General features: G+C 39.4%; 1 protein-coding gene across 2 annotated transcripts; it reads left to right on the plus strand.

Annotated features, from left to right (window-relative positions):
• The first annotated feature begins 1823 nt into the window (after positions 1-1823).
• coq8ab (coenzyme Q8A, genome duplicate b) lies at positions 1824-23702 on the plus strand. 2 transcript variants are annotated; one of them, XM_030126967.1, is made up of 15 exons: positions 1824-1940; positions 4751-4907; positions 7022-7315; positions 7400-7466; positions 10828-10899; positions 12198-12323; positions 18493-18578; positions 18663-18803; positions 18890-18971; positions 19124-19217; positions 20158-20323; positions 20426-20533; positions 20637-20702; positions 21578-21664; positions 23049-23702. In XM_030126967.1, the coding sequence occupies exons 2-15, from the start codon at positions 4764-4766 to the stop codon at positions 23343-23345; spliced, it is 1830 nt and encodes a 609-aa protein (XP_029982827.1). In that variant the 5' UTR covers positions 1824-1940; positions 4751-4763; the 3' UTR covers positions 23346-23702. The 2 variants fall into 2 exon arrangements, with proteins under 2 accessions (XP_029982827.1, XP_029982828.1); XM_030126968.1 differs by having other exon boundaries at positions 20158-20299.
• The last annotated feature ends 1182 nt before the right edge of the window (positions 23703-24884 follow it).

The following is a 24884-nucleotide window of genomic DNA, read 5'->3' on the forward strand; positions in this document are numbered from 1 at the left end:
CTATCTCTGAACAGTCACATCCCAGATTACTCTTCAATATGATGCTTTTTAAATTTTTGTGTTCTGTCTCCTTGAGAGATCATTCCAACACATTTAGTGGAAAGAAAAGCTTTCCACTGCAAAAGACATTCATTGAAAAAAAAAAAAAAGAAAAATAAATCTGAAAAAAAAAAGTTGCATCATGCTGTTTTCACTCGAGACTTTTTTTTTTCATACAAAAAGCAGAAATTTGTACTGTCCTGGGTCTCAGGAGGGTAAATCACTTCTCTAAGAAAGACATAAGTGATATGTTGGCTCTGAAAAGTTCCAGAGGAAGACATTGCATAGTTACTAATGTAAAGACCTACAGAAATCCAATCTATTATTATTATTATTATTAAAGGACACAGTTGTCACACATTAAACAAGCTGAAGTACAATAAAACTACATTGACAGCAATGGCAACAAAGGAGAAGAAGATGCAGCAAATCTCTTGATTTCTTCAGATTTTCCTTAAGACATGAATTTGTTGACATGCGTCATTAACCGAATTATTTATTTAGTTCTTTAATGCTAAATAAACTTAACTTTAACCCTTAGAGAACCTGTGGTGACTTCCAAACATTTGACCCAAAACTGAGGGATTTGTCACCATTATTTTAATATTTTCCTCTGTGTTCTTCAGTGAAAATAAGAACACATTATTTAATTCACGGATCATGTAGATGAAATCTCAACAAAACTGACTATTTCAGAAAAATATGGTACTATCCAGAAGTCTTCATTATTGGGGTTATTTATTTATTTAGCAAAGTTATAATACAGCTCTCAGTTTCTGTACTCGTATACAGCCAGGAAATATGTACAGCAAAACTCAAAAAGTTTCTCTAGACCAAGGTATGGACTATTATTATTATTAGTGTGACATCCCTCTTTAACTCTTCAACATGAGTTTCCATGCAGTAAATTTCTGGGGTTTTACTCCAGGTGTCATTCAACATGATTCAGGTGTTTCCTTTTTGGGAACTTTTTGCAAATGGAACTGGAGTTATGCTAAATACAAATTTTAGTCTTTTTTTTTTTTTTTTAAATAACATGTACATATTTCCTGTATTTCTTATTGCCGAAGAAAAGAGATCTAAAAGACAAATAAATACGCCTCATTTCAACCCTGCAAAAACAACCACCCTTCAGGTAACCTAAGATTTTTACACTTGACTGTATGTCTTTAACTGAACATAAACCCAGTGTGTCCATCCACTGTCACTGATCCAACTTCATGGGTTTTACTGGTGAATCAATGTTGTAGAAGATGACGGTGTTTCCACGGTAACTACAGAGCCTCTGAACGTCCAAATGGGTCATATCTGATGACCATGAAAAGATGAAGAACTGTATTTCACACCAATTATTAACATGTGTTGATAGGATTAGTGGATCAACAGATATTGAATCTTTAAAGAGTTTAAAGAGTTGATCACAATCATTAAACATCATGTTGAAAATTGTGTGGTTTTCATTGGACAGAAGGATGAACAAATACCTGAAATCTGTACAAATCTGTACTGGATTACAGTACTTACAGTAAAAGTACTCAGTTCCTCTGTTTTATTTGATATGGGCATATTTCTAGCTGGACTGAAGCCATTTCATTAACACCATAATTTTCCCATGGATTGTTCATGCGGCACGTGTGTGTAGTTCACGTACCAGGGCTTTACCTCATTGGTTCGTAGTTGGCAAACCCCGCCCCCTGGGTCTCCTCGAGGGAAGTGTGTATGTCCTTTAGCGTGTCGGAGCAGTGTTTACATTGTGTGTGTGTGTGTGTGTGTGTGTGTGTGTGTGTGTGTGTGTGTGTGTGTGTGTGTGTGTGAAGACAAACCAAGGTGAACCAACCATTTCTACAGTGGATAAGTGGACCCACGGAGCTGAGTGGACTAGTGGTGGACACTTGGAGCCGGTGAGTGGACAGACGTGTGTTGGACAGTTTTGGTTTCCACTAAATGAGGCCGTTGTTTATCTGGTTTTATTGTCAGGACACTGGAATGCTGAACTTGGCTTTTTTCCCACTTTGATCAGTATTTGTTGAGGTTGTTTTTCTGTGGAACTTTTTTGTCATCTCTAACATAAACGTGTTCCTGTTACACAGTCACCTTTTATCCATGATTTACTCATTGACTTTATCACTAAAATCAGCCACATATTTACAACAAATGTCTTAAAATGTATATTCAGTAGATGTTCATTACTTAAACTGAATGCACCTGGAAATGTCATTAATACACCGCCTTAATATTGACCTAAGTTTATCTCCTGTTAACCACTTCTAATATAAGGTTGAATCAAACCAGAAAGAAGGTTCTAATTTTCACCTTTCCAAAAAGTATGTTTTTACAGTTAAATGATTGGATATTGTCCTGTCATTCTCTAGATCATCTCTGAAAATGGATTCAAATTAGAGGAGTTTTAGAACCTAAAATATGTGAAAGTATTTTGAAATTAAACTATGAAGCAGAACTGTCATTGTCAGTACGTGTCTCCATTAATGTCTGAGCTTTTGAAAATTTACAGAAACTAAAGTACGAATCATGTGTTTCCATGAAGTGGTTGGAAGTGAATAGGTGTCGCTGTAGGCTACAGTACTCACCTTGCTAATAAAAAAAAAAGTAGAAGCAGGCTGTTCTGTTATTTTCTAAAGAGTTCCGTCTCCTCATCCTCTCATGGTGGTCCAGACATGGTTTACACTTTTTCAGAATATCTGGGAGGGTCCTGCAAACAGCTGCTCAGTCAGTTTATCTCAGAAAGATGTTTACATCTCCTCTATACATTTTTACTTTTTTCTAAAAAGAAAAAAAAACATCTCAGGGAAGAGATTTTGTTTTTATTTTGTTTCCTTAAATAGTTTCCATTGTGAAATTTCAAAATACACATTAAATATGTTCATGGAAAACCACAGTTATGGACCCAAATACTGTCAATGGTATCATGTCCTCAGGGCATTTTAATTAAATTCCACTAGAAACTATAATTCCAGAATTGCAACTGACACTATTATTCTGTTATTGCCTATATTAACTGTGAGAAATAATTCATCCTCCCCCTTTTACCATACATTTATCACCTTCCAGAAACACTTTTACAACTGTTACAATTCTATTGAGACCATTTTAATGAAGTGACATAAATGTCGATGCTCAGCTGTACGTCCTACTTTCATTACAGATAAGATTTAAAGGTAACTTGTCTCTTAATTTTCCACCTTGTTATGTTATGTAACAGGATGGACATTCAAATACAGTGTATTCCTTAAACATAAAATCCAATCCCATTTCATTTATATGGCGCCAAATCATAGCAAAAGTTATCTCATGACACTTTACATACAGAGCTGGTCGAAACCAGACTTTTAAGCCAATTTCCAGAAACCAACAGAATCCTCCAGGAGCAAACACTTGGTGACAGTGGAAGGAAAAACTACCTTTTAACAGGAAGAAACCTCAAGCAGACCTTGACACTGACATGACCAGTTAAAGGGTTAAAGAGAGAAGGTAAAGGAAGAGAGAGAGAGAGAGATTGGGGGGGACACAACTCCATAACTGTTAATACTACTACTACAAGTACAAGTGTTAACAGGGGATATACTACTACTGCAATGGTTAGTACAAATAATAGAAACCCATACCATCTATGTAACTATATAATAAGCACTATCACAACTATATGGATAAGTGAGTGAGGACGATGAAGACAGGAGAGAAGAAGGACCACAGCAGCAGGTCCAGGGATGATCCAGGGAAAACCTGTGAGGACATAAAGCACAGAGACTCTGGGGAAGAAGGAGAGTCAGTAACATGGATTTGCTGGGGTGTAAATAGAGGAGAAGAGGAGGAGAGAGGAGGAGGAGTAGAGAAGCGCTCAGTGTATCCATGAGTCTCCCAGCAGTCTAAGCCTATAACAGCAGAACTAAGAGCAGCCTGAGCCGCCCTAACTATAGGATTCATCAGAAAGGAGCGTTTTTTAACCCACTCTTAAACATAGAGAGAGTGTCTGCCTCCCAGACTGAGGCAGGAGGTGGTTCCACAGTAGAGGAGCTTGATAGCTGAAGGCTCTAGCTCCCGTCCTACCTTTGGAGATTCTAGGGACCACCAGTGCACCTGCATGTTCAGAGCGTAGTGCTCTAGATGGACTGGATGGAATAAAAGCTCTTTCAGATCAGTAGGTGCCTGGACATGAAGGGCTTTGGAAGTGAGGAGGAGTATTTTAAAGTCTATCCTAGCTTTTACAGGGAGCCAGTGCAGAGAAGCCAACACAGGACAAATATGGTCTTTAATACTGGTTCTAGTCAGTACACGAGCAGCAGCATTCTGGATTAACTGAAGAGTCTAAAGACTTTTTAGGACAGCCTGAGAAGAGTGAATTACAAAAATCTAGTCTGGATGTAATAAAAGAATGGATTAGAAAATATGCCTGATTTTAGCAATATTACACAGATGAAAAAAGGCAGTTCTAGAAATCTGTTTTATGTTTGAGTTAAATAATAAGTCCTGGTCGAATATAATGCCTAGATTCCTCATGGTGGTTTGGGCTCCAGGGTAACACCATTCATGGTGACTACTTCACTAGACACTGCATCCCTAACAGTTTTTGGGCCAAACATGTCCCTGTTCTATGATAATAATGATAAAACATGTACACCAGTTACAATGTTCCCGGAGAATAGGAACATCTGAATATGAGCTTCTGCACTCAGCTGCTGTCATTCCTGTGCAGGTGTCAGGGTTAAATGATGACCAGTGACCTAGTGGTCTGGAGGGGTCTGGTGTGGATGAAGCAGGTGTGCAGAACTCCTGCCTCTGGGAACCAGACCAAGGTCAACTTCCATCATTCTGCTGCTACTGCTGCTGCTGCTTCTGTCGGTTCAGCCCGGGTGAGTGAACTGTGGTTTGGCCTCGGTGTCATACGGCTGCAGAGTGGGATGGAGTTAATTGCCATCTATAAATACCTCTTAGATACCTCCTAAATACTTCCCAGATAACTCCTAAATACCTCCTAAATACTTCCTCGATACCTCTTGAGTAATTTCCAGATACCTCCTAAATACTTCTCAGATACCTCCTAAATACATCCTAAACACTTCTTAGGTACCTCCTAAATACCTCCTAAATACTTCCTAGATACCTTCTGAATAATTTCCAGATACCTCTTAAATACTTCTCAGATACCTCCTAAATACTTCCTAAATAATTCCCAGATACCTCCTAGATACTTCCTAGATACCTCCTAAATACTTCTCAGATACCCCCTAGATACCTCCCAAATACTTCCTAAATACCTCATAGATACTTCCTAAATACTTCCCGGATACCTCCTAAATACCTCCTAAAAACTTCCTAAATACCTCCTAAATACTGCCTAGATACCTCCTAGATCCCTCTTTAAATACTTCCTAAATACCGTCTTGATACCTCCTAAATACCTCCTAGATACCTCCTAAATACTTCCTAAATACTTCTTAAATACCTCAGAGATACCCCTCAAATACCTCCTAAATGCTTCCTAGATACCCCTAAATACCTCCTAAATACCTAGATACCTTCTAAATACTTCCTAGACATTTCCTAAATACCACCTAAATACCTCCTAAATAATTCTCAGACACCTCCTAGATACTTCCTAAATACCTCCCAAATACTTCCTAAATACCTCATAGATACCTCCGAAATACTTCCCAGATACCTTCTAAATACCTCCTAAAAACTTCCTAAATACTTCCTAGATACTGCCTAGATACCTCCAAGGTGCCTCTTTAAATACTTCCTAAATACCATCTACATACCTCCTAAATACCCCCTAGATACTTCCAAATACCTCCTAAATACTTCCTAAATACCTCCAAGATACCCCCAAATACCTCCTAAATACCTAGATACCTTCTAAATACCTCCTAGACATTTCCTAAATACCGCCTAAATACCTCTTAAATAAATCTCAGATACCTCCTAGATACTTCCTAAATACTTCCTAAATACCACTTAGATACCTCCTAAATACTTCTCAGATACCCCCTAGATACCTCGCAAATACTTCCTAAATACCTCATAGATACCGCCTAAATAGTTCCCAGATACCTCCTAAATACCTCCAAATTATCTCCTAAATACTTCCTAAGTACGTCCTAAGTACTTCCCAAATGCTTCCTCCATCTGAACTGAAAACACAGGTATGTTTTGAGGTTGTTTTCCACTTATGTCTTTAATAGTGTTTTTGTCTTCTTATATCTTACCGTCTTTTGTTTGTTTCATTTTCTTCTATTTATTTATTTTTCAGATTTAACCTTTATTTTACCAGGGAGTCCCTTGAGAAAAAATTTCTTTTGTGAGGGAGTTTTGTCTTTGACAAAGTTGATATGATAATCTTATGTTTGTCATTTGGGATGTTCACTGATCGATTCACCAAAGGAATGTCTTTTCTACATCTGGGTTGGAGTCTGTCTTGATGTTGTACATGTCCACACTTATTCACAATAAAAATTAATAATTCTCCTCAAATGTGTCCAATATCATAAAAGATGCAAACCCATTCAAATTTTTATACCATTTCTACTGAAATAATCAAGAATCAGTCATGATTTTTAAACTATCTGAGACTGAATGAAATGGTAACTATTAGTGAAACTTTATCTCCAAAGTGACAAGTGCAGACATGTAGTTTTGTACTCTACTGGAAAATGAAAGGAAGTAAGTGTAAGTGTAAGTAAGTATCCTTTGTAATCTATAGCAGTATGTAGTTTTAAAAAGCTAACATAGTTTGTCCTTATAAAGGTTAAAATGTTAGAGACATTGTTTTCTGTGAATCGGGTAAATCTTTGAGAGGGTTTTTTGTTTTAATTGAACAGTGCTTTAACCTCAACCTTGTTCAGGTCAGATTAGTGTTTTCCATTAGTTGAATGAATTTAAAGTCAGTGTTGTTCAGAACTCTGTGTAATGTTGTTATGTGTTGTAACTCAGCTAAAGCTCATTGAAATATTCTTTGTTTATCCAGGACACGTTCAGTAAACAGTCAGACATCTGCATCCACAGAGCCACCATGACACAGTTCCACACATATTCTACTGTGGGAGCTTGGATTAGCCCCGGTTTCACTGGAAGGACAAACGGAGGACAGGCCACATGTCCCAGTAGACCCGGGCCAAAGTGGGACTGGCCACGCCCCCAGGTCACCGGACAGACAAGGTCATTTAACCACAACAACTCACCAGTGGGACGCTTGACTTCAGAGGATATCGATAAAGCAAGAAACACCAAAAAAAGTGACATCAAGCAACATAAGCAAGTGGTATGATCCATTTTATAATCAGCGGGTTGTTGAAATGTGTGTTGTTGTTGAACGACGTTTCCATCTGTGTGCTGTTGGTTCCAGCTCAGTGAACAGGCCAGACAGAGGAAGGTCCCCGTCACTCGACTTGGAAGGCTGTTTAATTTTGGAGGTAGGTGTGTTCACCTGTGGACGTTGACTCATGGAACAACATCAGAACAGTATCTGGTTGGTTGTGTTCTGTAGTTGATCTCCTTAGTCTTGTCTTTATTAGAGGACCCAACATGAGCTGTGGGAGCTGGTCTGTCTATCACCTATCAATGCATGGCCAATACATGAACAATACTGGAGACCAGTGGCGGCTGCTCGTTTTTCAGACAGGGGAAGCTCATTGTCGGCTTACATAAAAAAAATTAAAAAAAAAAAAATTAAGAAAATGCTCAGTGACCTTATCGTAACAAGTAGGCGTCTTTCCCAGGGACTGGACCAGTGTCCTCTCAATGTCCAGCAGAGCTGGGCTGCTTAGACTAACCTTGGCCCAGTGTGTTGTGGGTGTAAGACTTCAGCCTTTTTAAACAACAGATGCTCCTTTCACTCCGACCTAGCCGACAGTATGATTGATTTAACTATCTACAAAACGATATTAAACTCGAACAAGAAATTATTAAATTATGTAACTGAAACAAGAAAACGCTGAAATTATATTAAATTGAAACAAGGAAGTACATGAGTGTGTTTTATTTACAGTGCAAGAAATGAACGAGTAATTTCGTAGTAGTTTCTCTCTTGATTTCACAGCAGAATGTGTGACGGTATTAAACTGAACTGTATCAGTGAAGGAGGAGATCTGAAAACAGCTGTCAATCAAACGGGATTCAGCCTTTCAACTGATCCTCCAATCAACACGTGGGATTCTGGCGTCCAGCCCGGCCGAGCTCCGCCCACAGCTCCATTCACCCCCAGAGATGCCCGGCGTCCGGGGGCGGGACAACATCGTGGCATTTATCCAATTACTGTCCAGTTTTGACGCAATGAAAAAAACTGTTCCACTCAGTCCCATTGAAGCCCAGAGACGCCCGGCGTCTACAGACAAATGCACTGAGCAGAGATGGATGAGAAAACAGCGCAATGTATGAGAAGTGAACAACATCGCGTCCGTTGGTTTGTGATAAAGCTGATTCTGAACGAACTCATCTTTGAGATGAACGTGTTCTAACGCATTTGTAGTCAATAAAATGTCAACACAACCGTACATATTTAACCATTTAATTTTCGTAATTTTAGGGGAAGCCGGGCCTCCCTTGCAGTCTGTGAGAAATCACCACTGCTGGAGACCCATTTAGGAGTAGGAGGCGGTTATTTGTAGTAAATGGTTGAACTGTTTTTCCATTATTATTATCATTATATCCATTAGACACTCTTTACACAAGAAAACTGTGTATGTTCATGTATAAAACTGATATTATCTGAAGGGTAACATTAAGACTCTTTCCTGGATCCCATCCTCCATACATCAGCTGCTCAGTATCTCACCATCCTTTTGTCTAAATAAATCTAAGATAAAATCCTGGTAATTGAAAGTAGTATTTTAGCACATACTCAAACAAATCATATTTACAGTACAGAACAGGTGTCGGTCATGTTGTCTAATATTAGTGCTATGGATTCAGTCAGCTGCTGATGATGGTGATGGTGATGATGATGATGATGATGACGATGGTACTGATGGTGACAATGGTGACGATAATGAATGATGGGGATGATGATGGTGATGATGACGGTATTGAGGGTGACGATGATGACGATGATGAATGATGGCGATGATGGTGACGGTGATGATGAATGATGATGAATGATGGTGATGATTATGGTGATGATGAACGACAGTGATGATGTTGATGATGATGATGATGATGGTGATAATTATGGTGATGATGATGATTAATGATGGTGATGATGAATGATGATGATGGTGATGGTGATGATTATGGTGATGATGATGATGATGATGAATGACGGTGAATGATGGTGATGATACTGATGGTGATGATTATGATGAATGAAGCTGATGGTGATGATGATGATGGTGATGATGGTGGTGACTAGCGTGTTGACCCGTGGGGATCCACAGGTTCTAGATGTGGTAGTTTTTCGGCTGTTGTGTACTTGTGCATGCTGTACCACATTTGTCCAGCAGTCAGCTATGTACGGATTTTGTTTAAAACCCCAGGACAGACACACACACACATGCATGCATACAGAGGCGACTTGGCTTTGATAATATAGATGGTGATGGTGGTGATGATGACGATGATGATGGTGTTGGTGGTGGTGATGATGACGATGATGATGGTGTTGGTGGTGGTGATGATGACGATGATGATGGTGTTGGTGGTGGTGATGATGATGATGGTGGTGATGATGATGATGATAGTGGTGATGATGATGATGATGGTGATGATGATGATGATGGTGATGATGATGATGATGGTGATGATGATGATGGTGATGATGTTGTCCACAACTGTTGTGAATCTTTACCATGTAAAATGTTAATTAATTTTTTTCATAGTACCTAGCCTATTATCACAATATTTGAGTGTATCCATATTTTCTTCTTAATAAACATTAACACACTCAGACTCACTCATGAACATTAACACACTCAGAGATTCTTTTGGCTCAGTCCTTTTTAGGGAATGAGTGGATGGAGGAGACATTTTGTATTTTTATTGTACTGTAAAATAAAAGTATTAAAGCGATCAATCAATAATTCAATGTATAAAATCAAAGTTGGTAAAATGCTTTAAATAAAATATCCTAGAATCAAACATTATATCATTTCTTAATATATATTTTCAGATTTTTCATATCCTTCTGTGACAGCGAGCTGAATATTTTCTTTTGGACATATTATATATTAAATTCTAAACAGTACATAGTTTTGTAATGTAATTGGTAGATGAATTATTAAAGGAGTATCATCAGTTTAACCCAAACACTTTCTGACCAAGATGCCAATTAAAGTGAGCTTTTTATGACAGTATTAACCCTGAATATGAATGTAGAGCATTTAGTGAAACATACGTGAACATTGTCTGTGTCAGAGGTGTTGATTGTTTTAACAGTGGACTTGTTTGCTTGTTATTTCAGTTGTGGATGTAGTCGACAGTGTTTGCATTGTTGACCTGGGTTGGTGTGTTTGTGGACGAACATGACACGAGTATCAGTAACTGAAGAAACATTACAGAGACAAGCCAGATAATCCACAGAACATGAAGCATATTCTCACCTAAAGGCCAACATGCCTCCAGTGGTGTTGGCCATCTCTTCAGGTCTTTTTTGGCATCAGTTCGAGTGTCGATTAGAGAAATTAGACCCTCCTTTCTTCACTGATTGCTGTTATCAGCGCTGAGCTGACTTTGCTTTTGTTCCTGCTGTTCTCACATGTAGGACATCAGTACATGAGTAAGATTAATGCCTGTGGGTGCACTACTTAGCTCTGATAATGGTAACCTTTTATTTCATTGTAGGTCTGGCAGTTGGACTTGGGATTGGTGCAATTGCTGAAGTGGCCAAGAAGAGTTTAAAACCCCAACAACAAGGTGAAAAAACACACACTTACACTGTCTTTATGTTGAGTTACTGCATTAGTACTACACAGTAATGGTCAGGAGGTTAGCTTCATGTTTACAGATACATGATCAGTATGTTTATTAAGACTATAGAAAAGTTAATGAAAAAAAATACTCAATGAAAATATCAATTAACATGTTTTACAGAAAATTCTTCTCATGTATAACAGGAGGTAATTATGTTCAGTGAAGTCCTCTTTTATTATTATTGAATTCCCTGTGAAATCAAAATGCATATTTCAGTGTTTTTGTATCATACATCTTGAACTAAACATCACCTCAGTATCTGACCAAAACAAGCTGCTTCAGGTTGTTTTTACTGGTATTTTAAAGTATGCCATTTCCTGGAAAATGATTGACAAAGAGCAAGTTATTTGGCAAGTTTGGGTTGTCAATGGTACCATGTGGGTTATTACTCATGAATTAACCATTTTGAGTAGATGGGGCTTCTGCCAGCATTTAATAAGGAATGCATCCCATACAATGTGGAAAAAATTAAACAACTACATGAAAATTGTTGTATTATTGAGAATAGTAGACAGAACAGTTTTCAATATGTAGTAGTCAAAGCAAAGAACCACAAATGTGTGTTTTAAATAGATTTTATTGATCGAAACCATCATATATGTGTATGTGTTCAGATGTTTAATTAGGTTATGGGATCTTCTGGACATTATTCCAGCAGTGACCTGTTTGTCCAGTGATGACAGCTGGCAGCTGTGCTGTTGTGGTTGGTTCTGATTCATATGTGGACACATTCTTTCTCCGCCCCTCATCCTGTTGAGGTGACGTTCAGGTGTTTCACAGTCTGTCTGCCGATCCAGTGGTTCTGTTCTGTACTGGACTGTGGTTCTGTACTGACGTCGGAGCTAGGAGACAGAGCCGTCGTAGACGTGACAGGCAACAACCTTCATCAACTTAAGGCAGAAACGCCATGATGTCATTCATACAATGTGTTTTTGATGCGTGTGTTCTGAGTGTTCTGGCCTGAGAGTGCAGTTAGTTGGACCAGTTCTGAGATGTACATGTGAGTTTATTTGTTATTTGCCAACCCAGCACTGAATAAAACCAATCCCCTGGATCAAGAAAATACTTAGAATATGTTTGGGTTTTCTGAAACATTACATGATATAATACACACATAGAGAAATAGAACTGAAACAGGGGCTGAAAATGTCAGATGGAAATGTTTCCTTTGGACGAGTCTATTCTATAGAATTATTCGGCCAATATTATGCTTTAAAAATACTTACTGCCTGTTTTTCCAGGTGATAAAAAGTCCATACTGGATTCGAGTGCTTTCCTCTCAGAAGCCAATGCTGAAAGAATCGTCCGGACGCTCTGCAAAGTCCGAGGAGCTGCACTGAAACTGGGACAGATGCTCAGTATTCAAGGTGAGTGTTGTCCAAATCATTGTCTAATAAATTACTTCAACTGGTGACACGATAAATGCACTTGAAACACCCTCTGAGACATGCTTTGGACCGTACATTCACATGTCGGTGCTTCAGCTTCACAAAAAGACTTGATGGTGTTTCTGAGTCAGACCTGCTGACAAACAAACAGCATCCCTTCGACCAACAAGGAAATGTCATCAGCTAAAATAAACCTGGAGCCAGTTGAATACAAGTGCCATTCCACTGGAGTTATTGTTGGCAGCTGAGAACAAAGCGACTGTTGACTTTAAACAGGACGTTGTCACTGTTAGGATGTCCCCAGAGTCACTTTGAACTTCATCCATTACCATCACATTTGTAGCTAAGCGTTTGTTTTTCAGACACATAAATCACTGCAGATGTGGAAGGAGCTTAGAAGATAATTAAGCAACAGCTGGCGCAGGTTTGAATGTGTTAACACTACAGATAAAATTAATAACTGATTAAATGTTGTTCCTTTAGTTGTATATAATTATGTAACAGTGAGGCTTTAGTTAAGATTTAAAGCCACGTTTTCAGTCGAATTAACCCATAAAGACCCTGGGCTACTTTTGTGGCAGTTCCCAAATGGATTTGTCTCTCTATTTATCCTCTCTTAAAGGTGTGATATTTTGCTTTTTTAAATGGAATTATGTATTTTCAAACATTTCCCTGTGGTCTACATAAACTGTAAATGCTCTGCTTGGGTCTTGAATTCTTCATTAATTCAACTCCACAGGTCCATCTTCAACCCTATTTCTGAGTAATGACACCAGAAAGGTGGTTTGGAGCGCTGGCCCTTTAAATGCACATGAGACACTTCAGGCCCCGCCCCCTCCAGGTTGTTGGCTGTGCTACTCTTGTCCCGTTCAACCGACAACTGAACATTTTAGGTAATCGGCTCGAAGTTTGGACATATTTTCAGTATGGACTACAACCGCTGCTGCTGATAAACAATTATGTCGTACTCTGAGAAATGTTCGTCGGAAGTCTTGACCTTATATGTGCAAATGTCATGACGGAACTAGTTATAGACGGAACAAATTAAGCAGGAATTAAAATGGGTTGTAGAAATCCACTGGATTTTTGTCAAAATTAATATAAAGATAACTTTGCAGCACCTAGAGGGCTCAAATTCAAACTTTATGAACCAGTAGGGTCCAAATACACAAATAAATGAACCAAAGACTAATAAAAGTGGATTTAGAGAAATATGAGCCCTTTAACTGATTTATAACCATTTATTATTATATTAGCTTTTATATTTTGCATTTTTTCTGGGAAAATCAGGTATTTTCCCCATATATTAATTTGCCGATCATGTAGATTTTCATAAAAGCTCAGGTTAAAATTGAGGGTTATCAAATCAGAAAGAATCAGAGAGAACTGAAGAAAAAGTGACATTTTCAGCAAAGATATCAATAACTGAACATAAACCCGGTGTCTCCATCCACTGCCATTGATCCAGCTCTATGGATTTACTGGTGAATCAATGTTATAAAAGATGACGGTGTTTCCATGTTCACTACGGAGCCTCTGAACATCCAAATGGGTCATATCTGATGACCATGAATACATGACAAACTACAATTTACACTAATTATTATATGTATTGATAGAATTAGTGAATCAACAGGTTTTAACCAGTTTAAATCAGTAGATCAAACTCAGCACTGGCTCCCCCCAGGGCTGTGTGCTGAGCCCTCTTCTCAACACCATGTACACCCACGACTGTACTCCATCCCACCCAACCAACACCATCATCAGATTTGGTGATGATACCACCCTGGTTGGACACATATCCAACAGAGATGAGACAGCATACAGGACAGAGATCAGCAACCTGTCTGTGTGGTGCACAAAAAACAATCTGGCACTAAACGTCCTCAAAACCAAAGAACTCATGATGGACTTCAGGAAACACAGACAGGACCACGCCCCCCTCCTCATTAATGGCAAAGAGGTAGAAAGGGTCACCACCTTCAGGTTTCTGGGTAATCACATCTCCGCAGGTCTTTCCTGGTCACCCAACACCAAGGCTGTAGTGAAGGAGGCATAGCAGCAGATGCACTTCCTGCATGTCCTTAGGAAGAACAGACTGGACCAGAAGCTGCTGCTGGTCTTCCTTCACTCCTCCGTGGACAATATCCTGACCTACTTTCTGGGGGTGTGGTATGCCGGCTCCACAGTTGAGGACAGGAAGGCTGTACAAGGGTCATAAACACAGCCCAAAAAATCATCGGCTGCCCTCTGCCATCCCTGACGGACTTGTCTCAGTCCCGCTGCCTCAGCAAAGTCAAGGCCCTCACAGGAGATCTGTCCCACCCTTTCCATCACCTGTTTGACCTGCTGCCCTGTAGGCGGTGCTTTAGGTCAGTCAAATCCCACACCACCAGACTTATGAACAGTTTCATCCCCTGGGCCGTGCAGACTGTTAACACACACCATACTTCACTGTAATGTGCAATAACCAAGCTCTGAACATGTGCCTCATGTCTGGTACATGTATGTTTACCTTGTGTACCTGCTACTTTTGCACTTTTTACACTGGCACATGTATGTTTTACACTTGCACTGTTACCCGGCACACTGGTACATGTAAGTTTCATGTTTACCCTGTTACATTTGCACTGCCTACGCTGATACATGTGTGTTTCCATTGTTTACACTACTACTACTATTTGTGCATTTTATACTACTTATATATTTTAAGAATCTTAGCCTTTCATACATTATATCTCTAATCTGCACATATTTTTTGATTGCATACTTTTATATTTTACACGTTTTTTAAAGATATGTTTGTATCTTATTGTGTTGTTATTTAGATGTAGGTGTGCTGTCGCTGGCAGAAACCACCTGCAATTTTGTTGAACAACTGGCATAAGGACAATAAAGCCTATTCTATTCTATTCTATTCTATTCTATTCTATTCTATTCTATTCTATTCTATTCTATTCTATTCTATTCTATTCTATTCTATTCTATGTGTTTGATTGGCTGTTGTGTGGCTATGGCAGTGGCTGTTTGGGTCTTTATGGGTTAAAGACTTAAAATCTTATCAGGTTACTTTCACAATTGACCTTAAAGCTTCAGTAGACAATTCCATAAAACAGGGAATTAAAAGTACAATCCAAAATAATTTTTCTGCTTGTTCATTTATTTAATTTTAACCTTCATAAGGTCTGAGAGGGAGCTCCTGTTTTCAGAGTGGGAACATGGCAGCTCCCCCAACATCGATGTTTTGCCTTCTCTTTATTCACAGAGGCATGTCAAGGTGTGCAGATTTATTGATTCTAAGATGCATTGTGATACAGACGTCTGCACTGATGCAGTAATATGAGAGTCGGCAGCGTTTCTATAAAGTTTGCTATACTCAAGGGCAGTGGTGATTTTTCCGCCTCAGACTGGACAGTAAAGTGGTGCAGTCATGGTACTACATTGCTCTCATACTTAATTATGGGTTCACTTGTGATATTCTATGCAACATAGTAAAATTTTTCCGTTTTACTATTGGGACTTTTACAGTTTTGTACAAGCAGAGTGACAGATACACTTTGTCTGTTACCATGGTAATCCTGTTTCACCTCTGTCAGTTGTGTTGTTTTAAGCTTTGTGTCATCTCATGGACATATTATGCTCTGTCAGCGTTGTCTTTTTGTTCTACCGACTTCTCTGCAACTGAAGTTTTTCTACTGATGAGAGGTTCACTACTGCACTGACCATCTGAGCAGAATCAGAGGAAGAATGGACCAGGTTCTGCTCGGTCCACAGGTGGATTTGGATTTAGTTTTGTCATGGTTCCAGACTGAGGAGGCTCACACAGACATGACTATGGGAAATAATAAAATAAAATAAAATAAAATGGGTTTATATCACAGACTGTTAGGTCTGCGATTGTTTTAACACATTCTTAATAAGAGGGAGATAAAATTTACCTGTTTGAAGACAGTTTGCATTCACTGATGGAAGAGTAAATGTGCATTTTTATAGAAAACTGAGGATGACCTCTGAGATACAACCTGAATCACTGACAGGTGACTCAGCTGGTGAGGCCAGTACAGATTCACCCCTAATGAAAGGATTCAGACAAAGAGTAGAGGAAGAGGTTATATTTTCAAACTGTGGTTTTTAGCTTACCGGCCGACAGGCTGTAAACTATTGTCGTCTGTCATCGTCATCTGTCGTCCATTACAAAAATTTCAATCGTCTTCTTCTCCCAAACTACAATTCCAATTGACTTCAAACTTGGTATACAGCTTCTTTATGATGATGTCAACAAAAGTTAGTGAAATTATTTGGATCCGGATCTGATTCTGGATTTGGTGCGACTTTGAAAATTTCCCCATTATAACAGATAGGAAGTGGATCGATGCAGTAACTCAGTAAATATAAACGATATCCAGTGTAAATTTCTACAGTCCAGCCCTGATGGGGAGATGACCAAAACATAATGTCCACATGCTGATCAGGATCTTCTTCTGGATCTGGGAACTTGTGGAAAATTTAACATGGGCTCTTATGGGGAAAAAATTTCAATCGTCTTTTTCTCCCAAACTCCAGTTCTGATTGACTTCAAACTTGGTATACAGCTTCTTTATGATGATGTCAACACAAGGTATTGCAATTATTTCAATCCAGATCTGATTCTAGATTTGGTGCGGCTTTGAAAAAATTTTCCCATTATAACAGATAGGAAGTGGATTGATCCAATAAATCAGTATCAATGATATATAGTTGGAATTTGAATTTTTGGCAGATGTGATTGGCATATGACCAAAACATGGGCTATTTCTGTAATATAATAAATACACATAACTGGGTAATAATAAATAGCATCTGGATACATTTCCCAAAGTTTTTAATTTGGCCGGGAAGCCATAGGGCCATTGGTCCTATTTTTATTTTTTTTAATCCACTTACTATTGCTTTAACTGAGGCATATTTGTTATACTCAGAAAAATTACAGTGGTTACATGATCTGATCACGGGATAGATGATGGTGATGATGATGATGATTTAATGTGGCTAATATTAGATTAAAATGTAAATGTGGAACATTCAGGGGCGCTGCAGGCCATGCTATGTACTGTATATGAATTACTCCTGTGTCTGTGGACTTTTCCACATCAGTCATGTGTTGACTCTGCAGAATTAATGTTTGCATTGACTACAGTCTTTCCAGACCATTGAAGGTGTCCACCTGTGATTGTGATTGGTCTCATGGTAATGTCTGGTCTGAACAGAGTCAAATTTACAGCATGATACTTTAAAAAATGAATTTAAAAAAAGTCTAGACAGAGCCCACTGAAGTCAGCATGTGCATGTTTCACTTTTTTAACTTGTGTACACTGTGTGTGGATGTGGAAGCAGAGCCACAACACCCCCCCCGAAGGCATTTCAAAGGTCTGAACCCTGACCCTGCCCTGACTCCTCCATCACAGCTGTCTTCCATGTTTGCATTCACCAAATCACACCCATCAGCTCGGAACTGTGACAAATGTCAATCTGGATTGATCTCAGAGTTACATGAAACGTGATAGGGACTGAGGTCACACTCCAAAGAATTCAGACATGTATAATGACTTCAACTGAAATGAACAAGGTCAAACAAACTAAAATGAAGCCGAGTTTGAGGTAAAATCATCTTTATTTTCATTTGACTTTCTAGTATTAATGGTTTAAGGTTTACAAGAATGTTTATTTTTTAGTTTTAACAATTTTTATTGGGTTTTCTTCAGCATACATTGCAGGTGAGTATATACAAAGCACAGAACTGACAGTATAGAAGTGCCGCAATATTTTAGTGATAACAATCAAGGTTTCCCTACCCATGCCCACCCCATCCCAAACCCAACCCTCAGTTTAGCCCTCAGAGGCAGATCTTACATGTGTGGTTGTACAGTGCATGCAGTCAGCTTAACCACGAGAGATACAAGAATGTTTTGTCGGTGATACTTAATGTCAGGCTTCATTTCATCCATATACCCCTGTCCCAGAGGGGGGAGAACAGTCAGTGAAGTGCAGACAAGCCACATGGATTTGTCTTCCTCCATGTCTTTTACCACATTTTCCTGCTTTTCAACCATGTGTGCAGAGTGTCAACGCAGAACATTTTCACACTCTTCCTCTTTGTCTTGTTTCTCAGACGACGCCTTCATCAACCCTCAGTTGGCCAAAATCTTTGAGCGTGTGCGACAAAGTGCAGACTTCATGCCGACTAAACAGATGATGGTGCGCTACCAAAGAGAACTGTGACAAACTAAACAAAGCCAGGATCCTCTTGTAGAGCTGACACATTTCCTCTTGACTCTGTAGAAGGCTATCAGCAGTGACCTGGGCCCCCACTGGAGGGACAAGCTGGAGTACTTTGAGGAGAAGCCGTTTGCGGCAGCGTCGATTGGTCAGGTGCATTTAGCGAGGCTGAAGGATGGCAGAGAGGTGGCCATGAAGATCCAGGTCAGTTTGTACAGACAAAACAGAAGGAAACTGGGACAAAATGTAGCAAATTCCAAAAAGAAAGCTCACAGATGTGTTTCTTTCAGTACCCCGGGGTCGCCAAGAGTATCGACAGTGACGTGAACAATATCATGACGGTTCTGAGTTTAAGCAACGCTTTACCTGAAGGTAACACGTCCTGACAGGCCTTTATCACAGCTATGATAACAGCTGCCTTTGTCCATGTGTGGGACCTCTGCTACTGTCAACACACCCACACTCATGGTAGCATTTCTACTTTTGTCTCTGCTTTTTTGCTGGTATGTTCCCTGTTCCTGCAGGTCTGTTTCCTGAACACCTTGTTGAGGTCATGAGTCGTGAGCTGGCATTGGAGTGTGATTACATAAGAGAAGCCAAGTGCGCAAAGAAATTCCAGTAAGTTGTTCACATTTACAAACAGTTCTCCTGATATCCGATAGAATTACTGCATCCAAAGTGTGTCTGACTGAGTTTTCATAAGTGGAATGTCTGGTTTTAGGTTTTGTAGCATTAATCTTTCTGTTTTGTCTTCAAATATTTTGTTGAACAGAGTATTGGTGTTCAGTAGTTTGACTTCCTGTTTACACTGGGCCAGTACAGTGGATCTCAGGTCACTGAAATTAACCCATATTTGTTTTATGTGAGCTCTGTTCTGTTTCAATTTACTGATATTATTCCCTGGTTCTGATGTTAAGAGCAGATTCACCACTTAACTATAACTCTTGAATCAAAGGAAAATATAACTGTCATGCACATCATTTACATTTCTGAAGGATCCAAGTCAGTGAACATCCACGTTATATTGTGACATAAGCCTCCTAAATTTCCACCTGAAATTTCTTATCAGTACACTGCAAAAATGTAAATCTTACCATGTGTATTTTTCTCATTTCTAGTCAAAATATCTCATCACACTTAAAATAAGACATAATCACCTAAAGAGTAACTTGTAAGTGAGATATAAGAACTTATTTGTAGACAATAGATCTTGAAACTCTTATGTCAAGAAATTTTACCAAGATAATTCTCACTTGTTCCATTGGCATTCGCTGATTTTGAATTAAGTGGTTAGGTGATTATGTCTTATTTTAAGTGTGATAAGATATTTTGACTAGAAATGAGAAAAATACATTTGGTAAGATTTAGATTTTTGCAGTGTATTGCAGCCTCCATGGTCCTCAACCAGGACATAGCCTGAATAAATTGAATAGACCTCTGATTGTGAGGAACTTAGATCATGTCGACCTCGACTACATAACTTTGACTGTTTTTGTCCTTGTTTTGTAACTCCAAGTACAGCTGAGGTTATGTCACTAACCTTGTTCTTTGTCATCAGAGAGCTGCTGAAGGGTCACCCGTTCTTTTATGTGCCTGATGTTATTGATGAGCTGAGCAGCCGACGCGTCCTAACTACGGCACTGGTTCGTGGTTTCCCTCTCGACCAGGCTACCCACCTCAGTCAGGAGCTCAGGAATGAGGTCCGACCCACGGATCACAGTCCAGTGAAAGACGCATTCAAGACGCATTCAACATCAGCAGCTCACAGTTCACGCACATGCACCTTTATGTTCAGCCAAATAAACCCTGTGTTCTGTTTTCACTAGATCTGTGAGCAAATACTGATTTTGTGTCTGAGGGAAGTATTCGAGTTCAGATACATGCAGACGGATCCAAACTGGTCCAACTTTTTTTTTGATCCACAATCTCACAAGGTCAGTTACGCCTTCGACTCTTCACTTCTGTTCAGTTTTTACACCATGTTTGATTAGTTTTCCATTGGCTTGCTGAGCTCTGTCTCTGTTTCCATGTCTTCAGGTTGCACTGTTGGATTTTGGAGCAACACGAGGCTTTGATAAAAGTTTCACTGATACTTACATAGAGGTGAGAACATTTTCACACTCACTTCTGTAACACTTGAAGAATTTGAAATTACTTAACTGCATCCAAATCATGTTTCCTGTCATGCAAGAAAAGTTTTTTTTATGATTCATTTGTTTTGCAGTTTAGTGTGGGTGTATTTTTTTTTCAGTCAATGCACGTTCTCTGACTGTGTCATGAATGAAGTATTTTACAATATTTTCATCTTGTGTCTTTCACATCATTTTTGTGTTTTATGTCAGTTTTGTTTTGTCTTTCTTCAAATTAAAAACTGGTAGTCAGTTATGACCAACAATAAGCAAGTAAAAGTGATTTACAAGCTAAAAACAGGCTAAAAACATGGATAAATGTCAGGTGACTGTCATCTCATATGGTTTCAGTTAAGCACAATGTTCACTTGGACAAGTTGACTTTACAATACAAATATAATCCAGCTGGTTTCAACACTGTTGATTTACAATACTGTGCAGACGTCTGAGCCTCCCTTTAGCTTTGTTGTTTTTACAGGGTTGAAATGAAAATTATGTGCACAGCCTTAAAGGATAAAAAAAAACAGAATTTAATGTGTTGTAAAGATTCAAGTCAGTATTTAGTGTGACCTCTGACCCCATGACAAAAAACAGCACAAACTGTTAGAAACAACTGACATGAGCTGAATGAAACCTGTTATAAAACATCAGTAAATGAATGCCAGAAATCTCATATTGTCTGAACCAAAGGGCTTTCTTCGCTGCTCTAAACTAATCAATATTACCTTAGGTTTTAAGAATCCGCTATTGTCCTGTCGTTTGTGTGATCAGAGTAACCTGCCTCAGAGATTCTACTGAACCCTTCTGCCGTTGTGTTGTTTCATTGTGGACTGTGATTGTGGTTTTCAGATAATAAAAGCAGCTGCAGATCAAAACAGAGAAGGTGTCCTGCAGAAATCCAGAGAAATGAAGTTCCTCACTGGGTTTGAGTCGAAGGTAAAAAACAGAAACCCTGAAGCAACACTGGAAACCACAGTGGGGATGCATGTTTACTGAGTGATGTTTAGTGACATCTAGTGGTGAAGGTGTAGATTGCAACTGTCATCACCACAACTGCAAATACTACGGAGCTGGTGTATCTGAGACGTCTAGGCTTTATGATAGGGACATACACAGACATGTGAACAGTAGCTCACCTGAACACTGGACGTCACTCACCTTAAAATGACAAAAAAAAGAAAGAAAGAGGTGGTCTGTTCTGCTGTAGAAATATGGTGGCTGTAGTCCTAAATGACTCCTGGGAGTCATGGTGATGAAGTGGCTTGAACTGCCAGGTCACAGCCGATGGATGGATGGATGGATGTTCCATTTCCACACTTCCATCCTTCCAAATCCTCCCCCCTGATCACTGATGCTTTAAAACAGTTTCATCAGGGGCCGACACAGACCACGCACACCTCACATCAGCCCAAGTCAACACAGATTTTAAGTTTAGATTTCATGACATGATCATGATTTCATATCAGCATGAGGTCTGGAGGAAACCACATTTATTTAAAATGGGAAATGCAGCCGCTTTCATGTATCAAATGTAGAATAAAATCTTAAATCACAAACCTGCTGTAGACTGTGGTAGAACCTTAAAACAGCCTATGACTTTCAACACAAATTATTGTTCAAATGTGTCCAACTCCAGTCATATCCTAATTATCTCTAATCCATTACTCTGTCTGTGCTTATGCACCTGAATCACTTCCCTCACGGTGAACATCTTTGTAGATGACTCCATCATAAATACAGTCCGTTTGTTTGCAGAACAAACCCAAACATCACTCGGGCCTTTTTGGAAATTTTGTCATGAAGTGCATTGTGAGAATGGGAATTCCTCACAGCAGCAGTTTGTCTGTCTGTTGGTGAAGCTGAACCCAAATGTGTCCTTTACCTCCATCCACAGACCAGACCCATTCTTTAAAAAAACCCAGGTAGACTAGAGAAGTTTATGTTGTAGCGATCTGACTCGTCTTCTTGCTGAATCTGAGGAACCGCTTTTACCTGGTCACCATTCCCACAAAGGACTTAGGGGCAAAATTTCTGGAAAGACCCAAGTGACATTTGGGTTTGTTCTGTAAACAAGAGGACTGTGTTTATGATGGAGTCATGTTCGAAGTTGTTCACCGTGAGGGAAGTGATTCAGATGCATAAGCACAGAAAGACTAATGGATTAGAGATCATTTGGATATCTCTTGGTTTTTACAAATTAAAAAAAAAATTGTAATGAAAGTCATACGCTGCTTTAAATGATTGTAATTAATTCATGTGGAACCTTCAAGTTTAATGTAAGTGTAAATGCTGTGGGTGACTGTGTGTTTTGTGTTTGAAGGCGATGGAGAGCGCTCACGTGGACGCTGTGATGATCCTGGGGGAGGCGTTCTCCTCCACCCAACCCTTCGACTTCGGGGCCCAGAGCACCACGGAGCGCATTCACAGTCTCATTCCCATCATGCTTAGGGAGCGGCTGACCCCGCCCCCCGAGGAGACCTACTCCCTCCACCGTAAGATGGGCGGCTCCTTCCTCATCTGCTCCAAGCTGAAGGCTCAGATCCCCTGTAAGAATATGTTCCAGGACACCTACACCACCTACTGGCAGAATGGATGCCCACACACCTGCAATCATTAAACCCCCACCCTATGACATGGTCGGTATGGTGTTTTTGCCCCCACCCTCTGTCGGGGTATGGTGTTTTTGCCCCGCCCTCTGTCGGGGTATGGTGTTTTTGCCCCCGCCCTCTGTCGGGGTATGGTGTTTTTGCCCCCGCCCTCTGTCGGGGTATGGTGTCTTCAGTGTGGTCTGAGACTGAATCATGTCTGCTTGATAATGACCAGGTTTCTGTCCAGATGAACTCCACTGCTTTAAAACGTGGAGATGATTTGTACTCTTGCTGGATTTAAATTGTTTTGCATATTGTACAGTTGAAAATCCATGATGTGCCTGTAATGTTTGATGAAGTTATTCTTTATGACCAGTAGGAAATAAACTGACACTGATGTTGCAAAACCTAATGAGTCTAATGTGTTCTTGTTGTTATTCTATTATCACAATATTATAAACAGATTAAAGTACAAATCAGATAGATCCCATGAAGAGATGAAAATGAACAAAATGTCACTACATCACAGGTCTCCAGCAGGTCTCAGGTAATATTTCACCTGCCCATTAATGGTCATTTTACTGTAGTTTAGTTTAATATTCACTTCAACACGTCACAGAAATGACTTTACAAAGACACAAGAGCACAACTTTTTCTGCTGGTTTTACACATTAAGGCATTTTTTAGACGGTGACAATGTAACTAAGGACCTGCTCTGTCTTTTATTTTTCCACCATAGATAAGAAGTAATGAAATACAAGTATTTGGTTAATGTACTTAAGTAGATTGCAGAAATACTTTTTAGTTTAACTCTCCATTTAAAAGCCTGTGATTTTACTGCAGTAAAGATATTTCTACTAATTATAGTAATGGATGTGTAGACATTGTCTGTTAGTCAGTTCAAATTAGAAAGTTCAAAATGAGTTCCAGAGTTACTTTGACACAAACTTTTAATCACATTACACATGCTTCCAGATGCTTTCAATGTCTACACAGTTTGAATTAGTGTTTAAAAAATGTATTAAGACCCTTTTTTGTCAGTATCTAGTACATTTTTGACCACACACTGAAATTCAACCTCTGCTTTTAACCCATCTCTAGAGCATGCGGGAACACACCACACACTGCAAACTAGGAGCAGTGGGCTTGCCATAGCAGGGGCCTGGGGAGCAAGTGGGGGGGTTTAGTGCCTTGCTCAGGGGCACATCAGCTGACAACTTTTTCTGCCAGTCTGTGGAATTGAACTGGTGACCCTTTGGTCACAAGCCAACTCTCCAGCCCTCTGGGCCATGGCTGCCCCATTTATATCATTTATATGTGGGTTTTATTTTGGAGGTTTGCACACTGTGATCAAATTTCACAAATTCCTAAAACAGATTCAAGGCAACTTTATAAAAGTTACTTCAGAATTTAACCCCTTTTAAAATCTGTTCAAATATTTTTCACAGCATTCTTGGGTCTGAAACTCTAAAACTTTTTAAGGATGTGCAGAAAACTGAACCAAATTTAACAATCATGGTATTTGCTCTTTAACTAGAGTCTGATCCTCTTTACACAGACCAGTGTAT

Source organism: Sphaeramia orbicularis, chromosome 22 (assembly GCF_902148855.1).
Source record: "Sphaeramia orbicularis chromosome 22, fSphaOr1.1, whole genome shotgun sequence".
NCBI classification, from domain to species: Eukaryota; Metazoa; Chordata; class Actinopteri; order Kurtiformes; family Apogonidae; genus Sphaeramia; species Sphaeramia orbicularis.

Coding starts and splice junctions, on each gene's coding strand:
- coq8ab (XM_030126967.1), top strand. CDS start 4,764: ATGATGACCAGTGACCTAGTGGTCTGGAGGGGTCTGGTGTGGATGAAG. Junction 18,972..19,123: donor AAGCAACGCTTTACCTGAAG/GTAACACGTCCT, acceptor CTGTTCCTGCAG/GTCTGTTTCCTGAACACCTT. Junction 19,218..20,157: donor AAGTGCGCAAAGAAATTCCA/GTAAGTTGTTCA, acceptor CTTTGTCATCAG/AGAGCTGCTGAAGGGTCACC.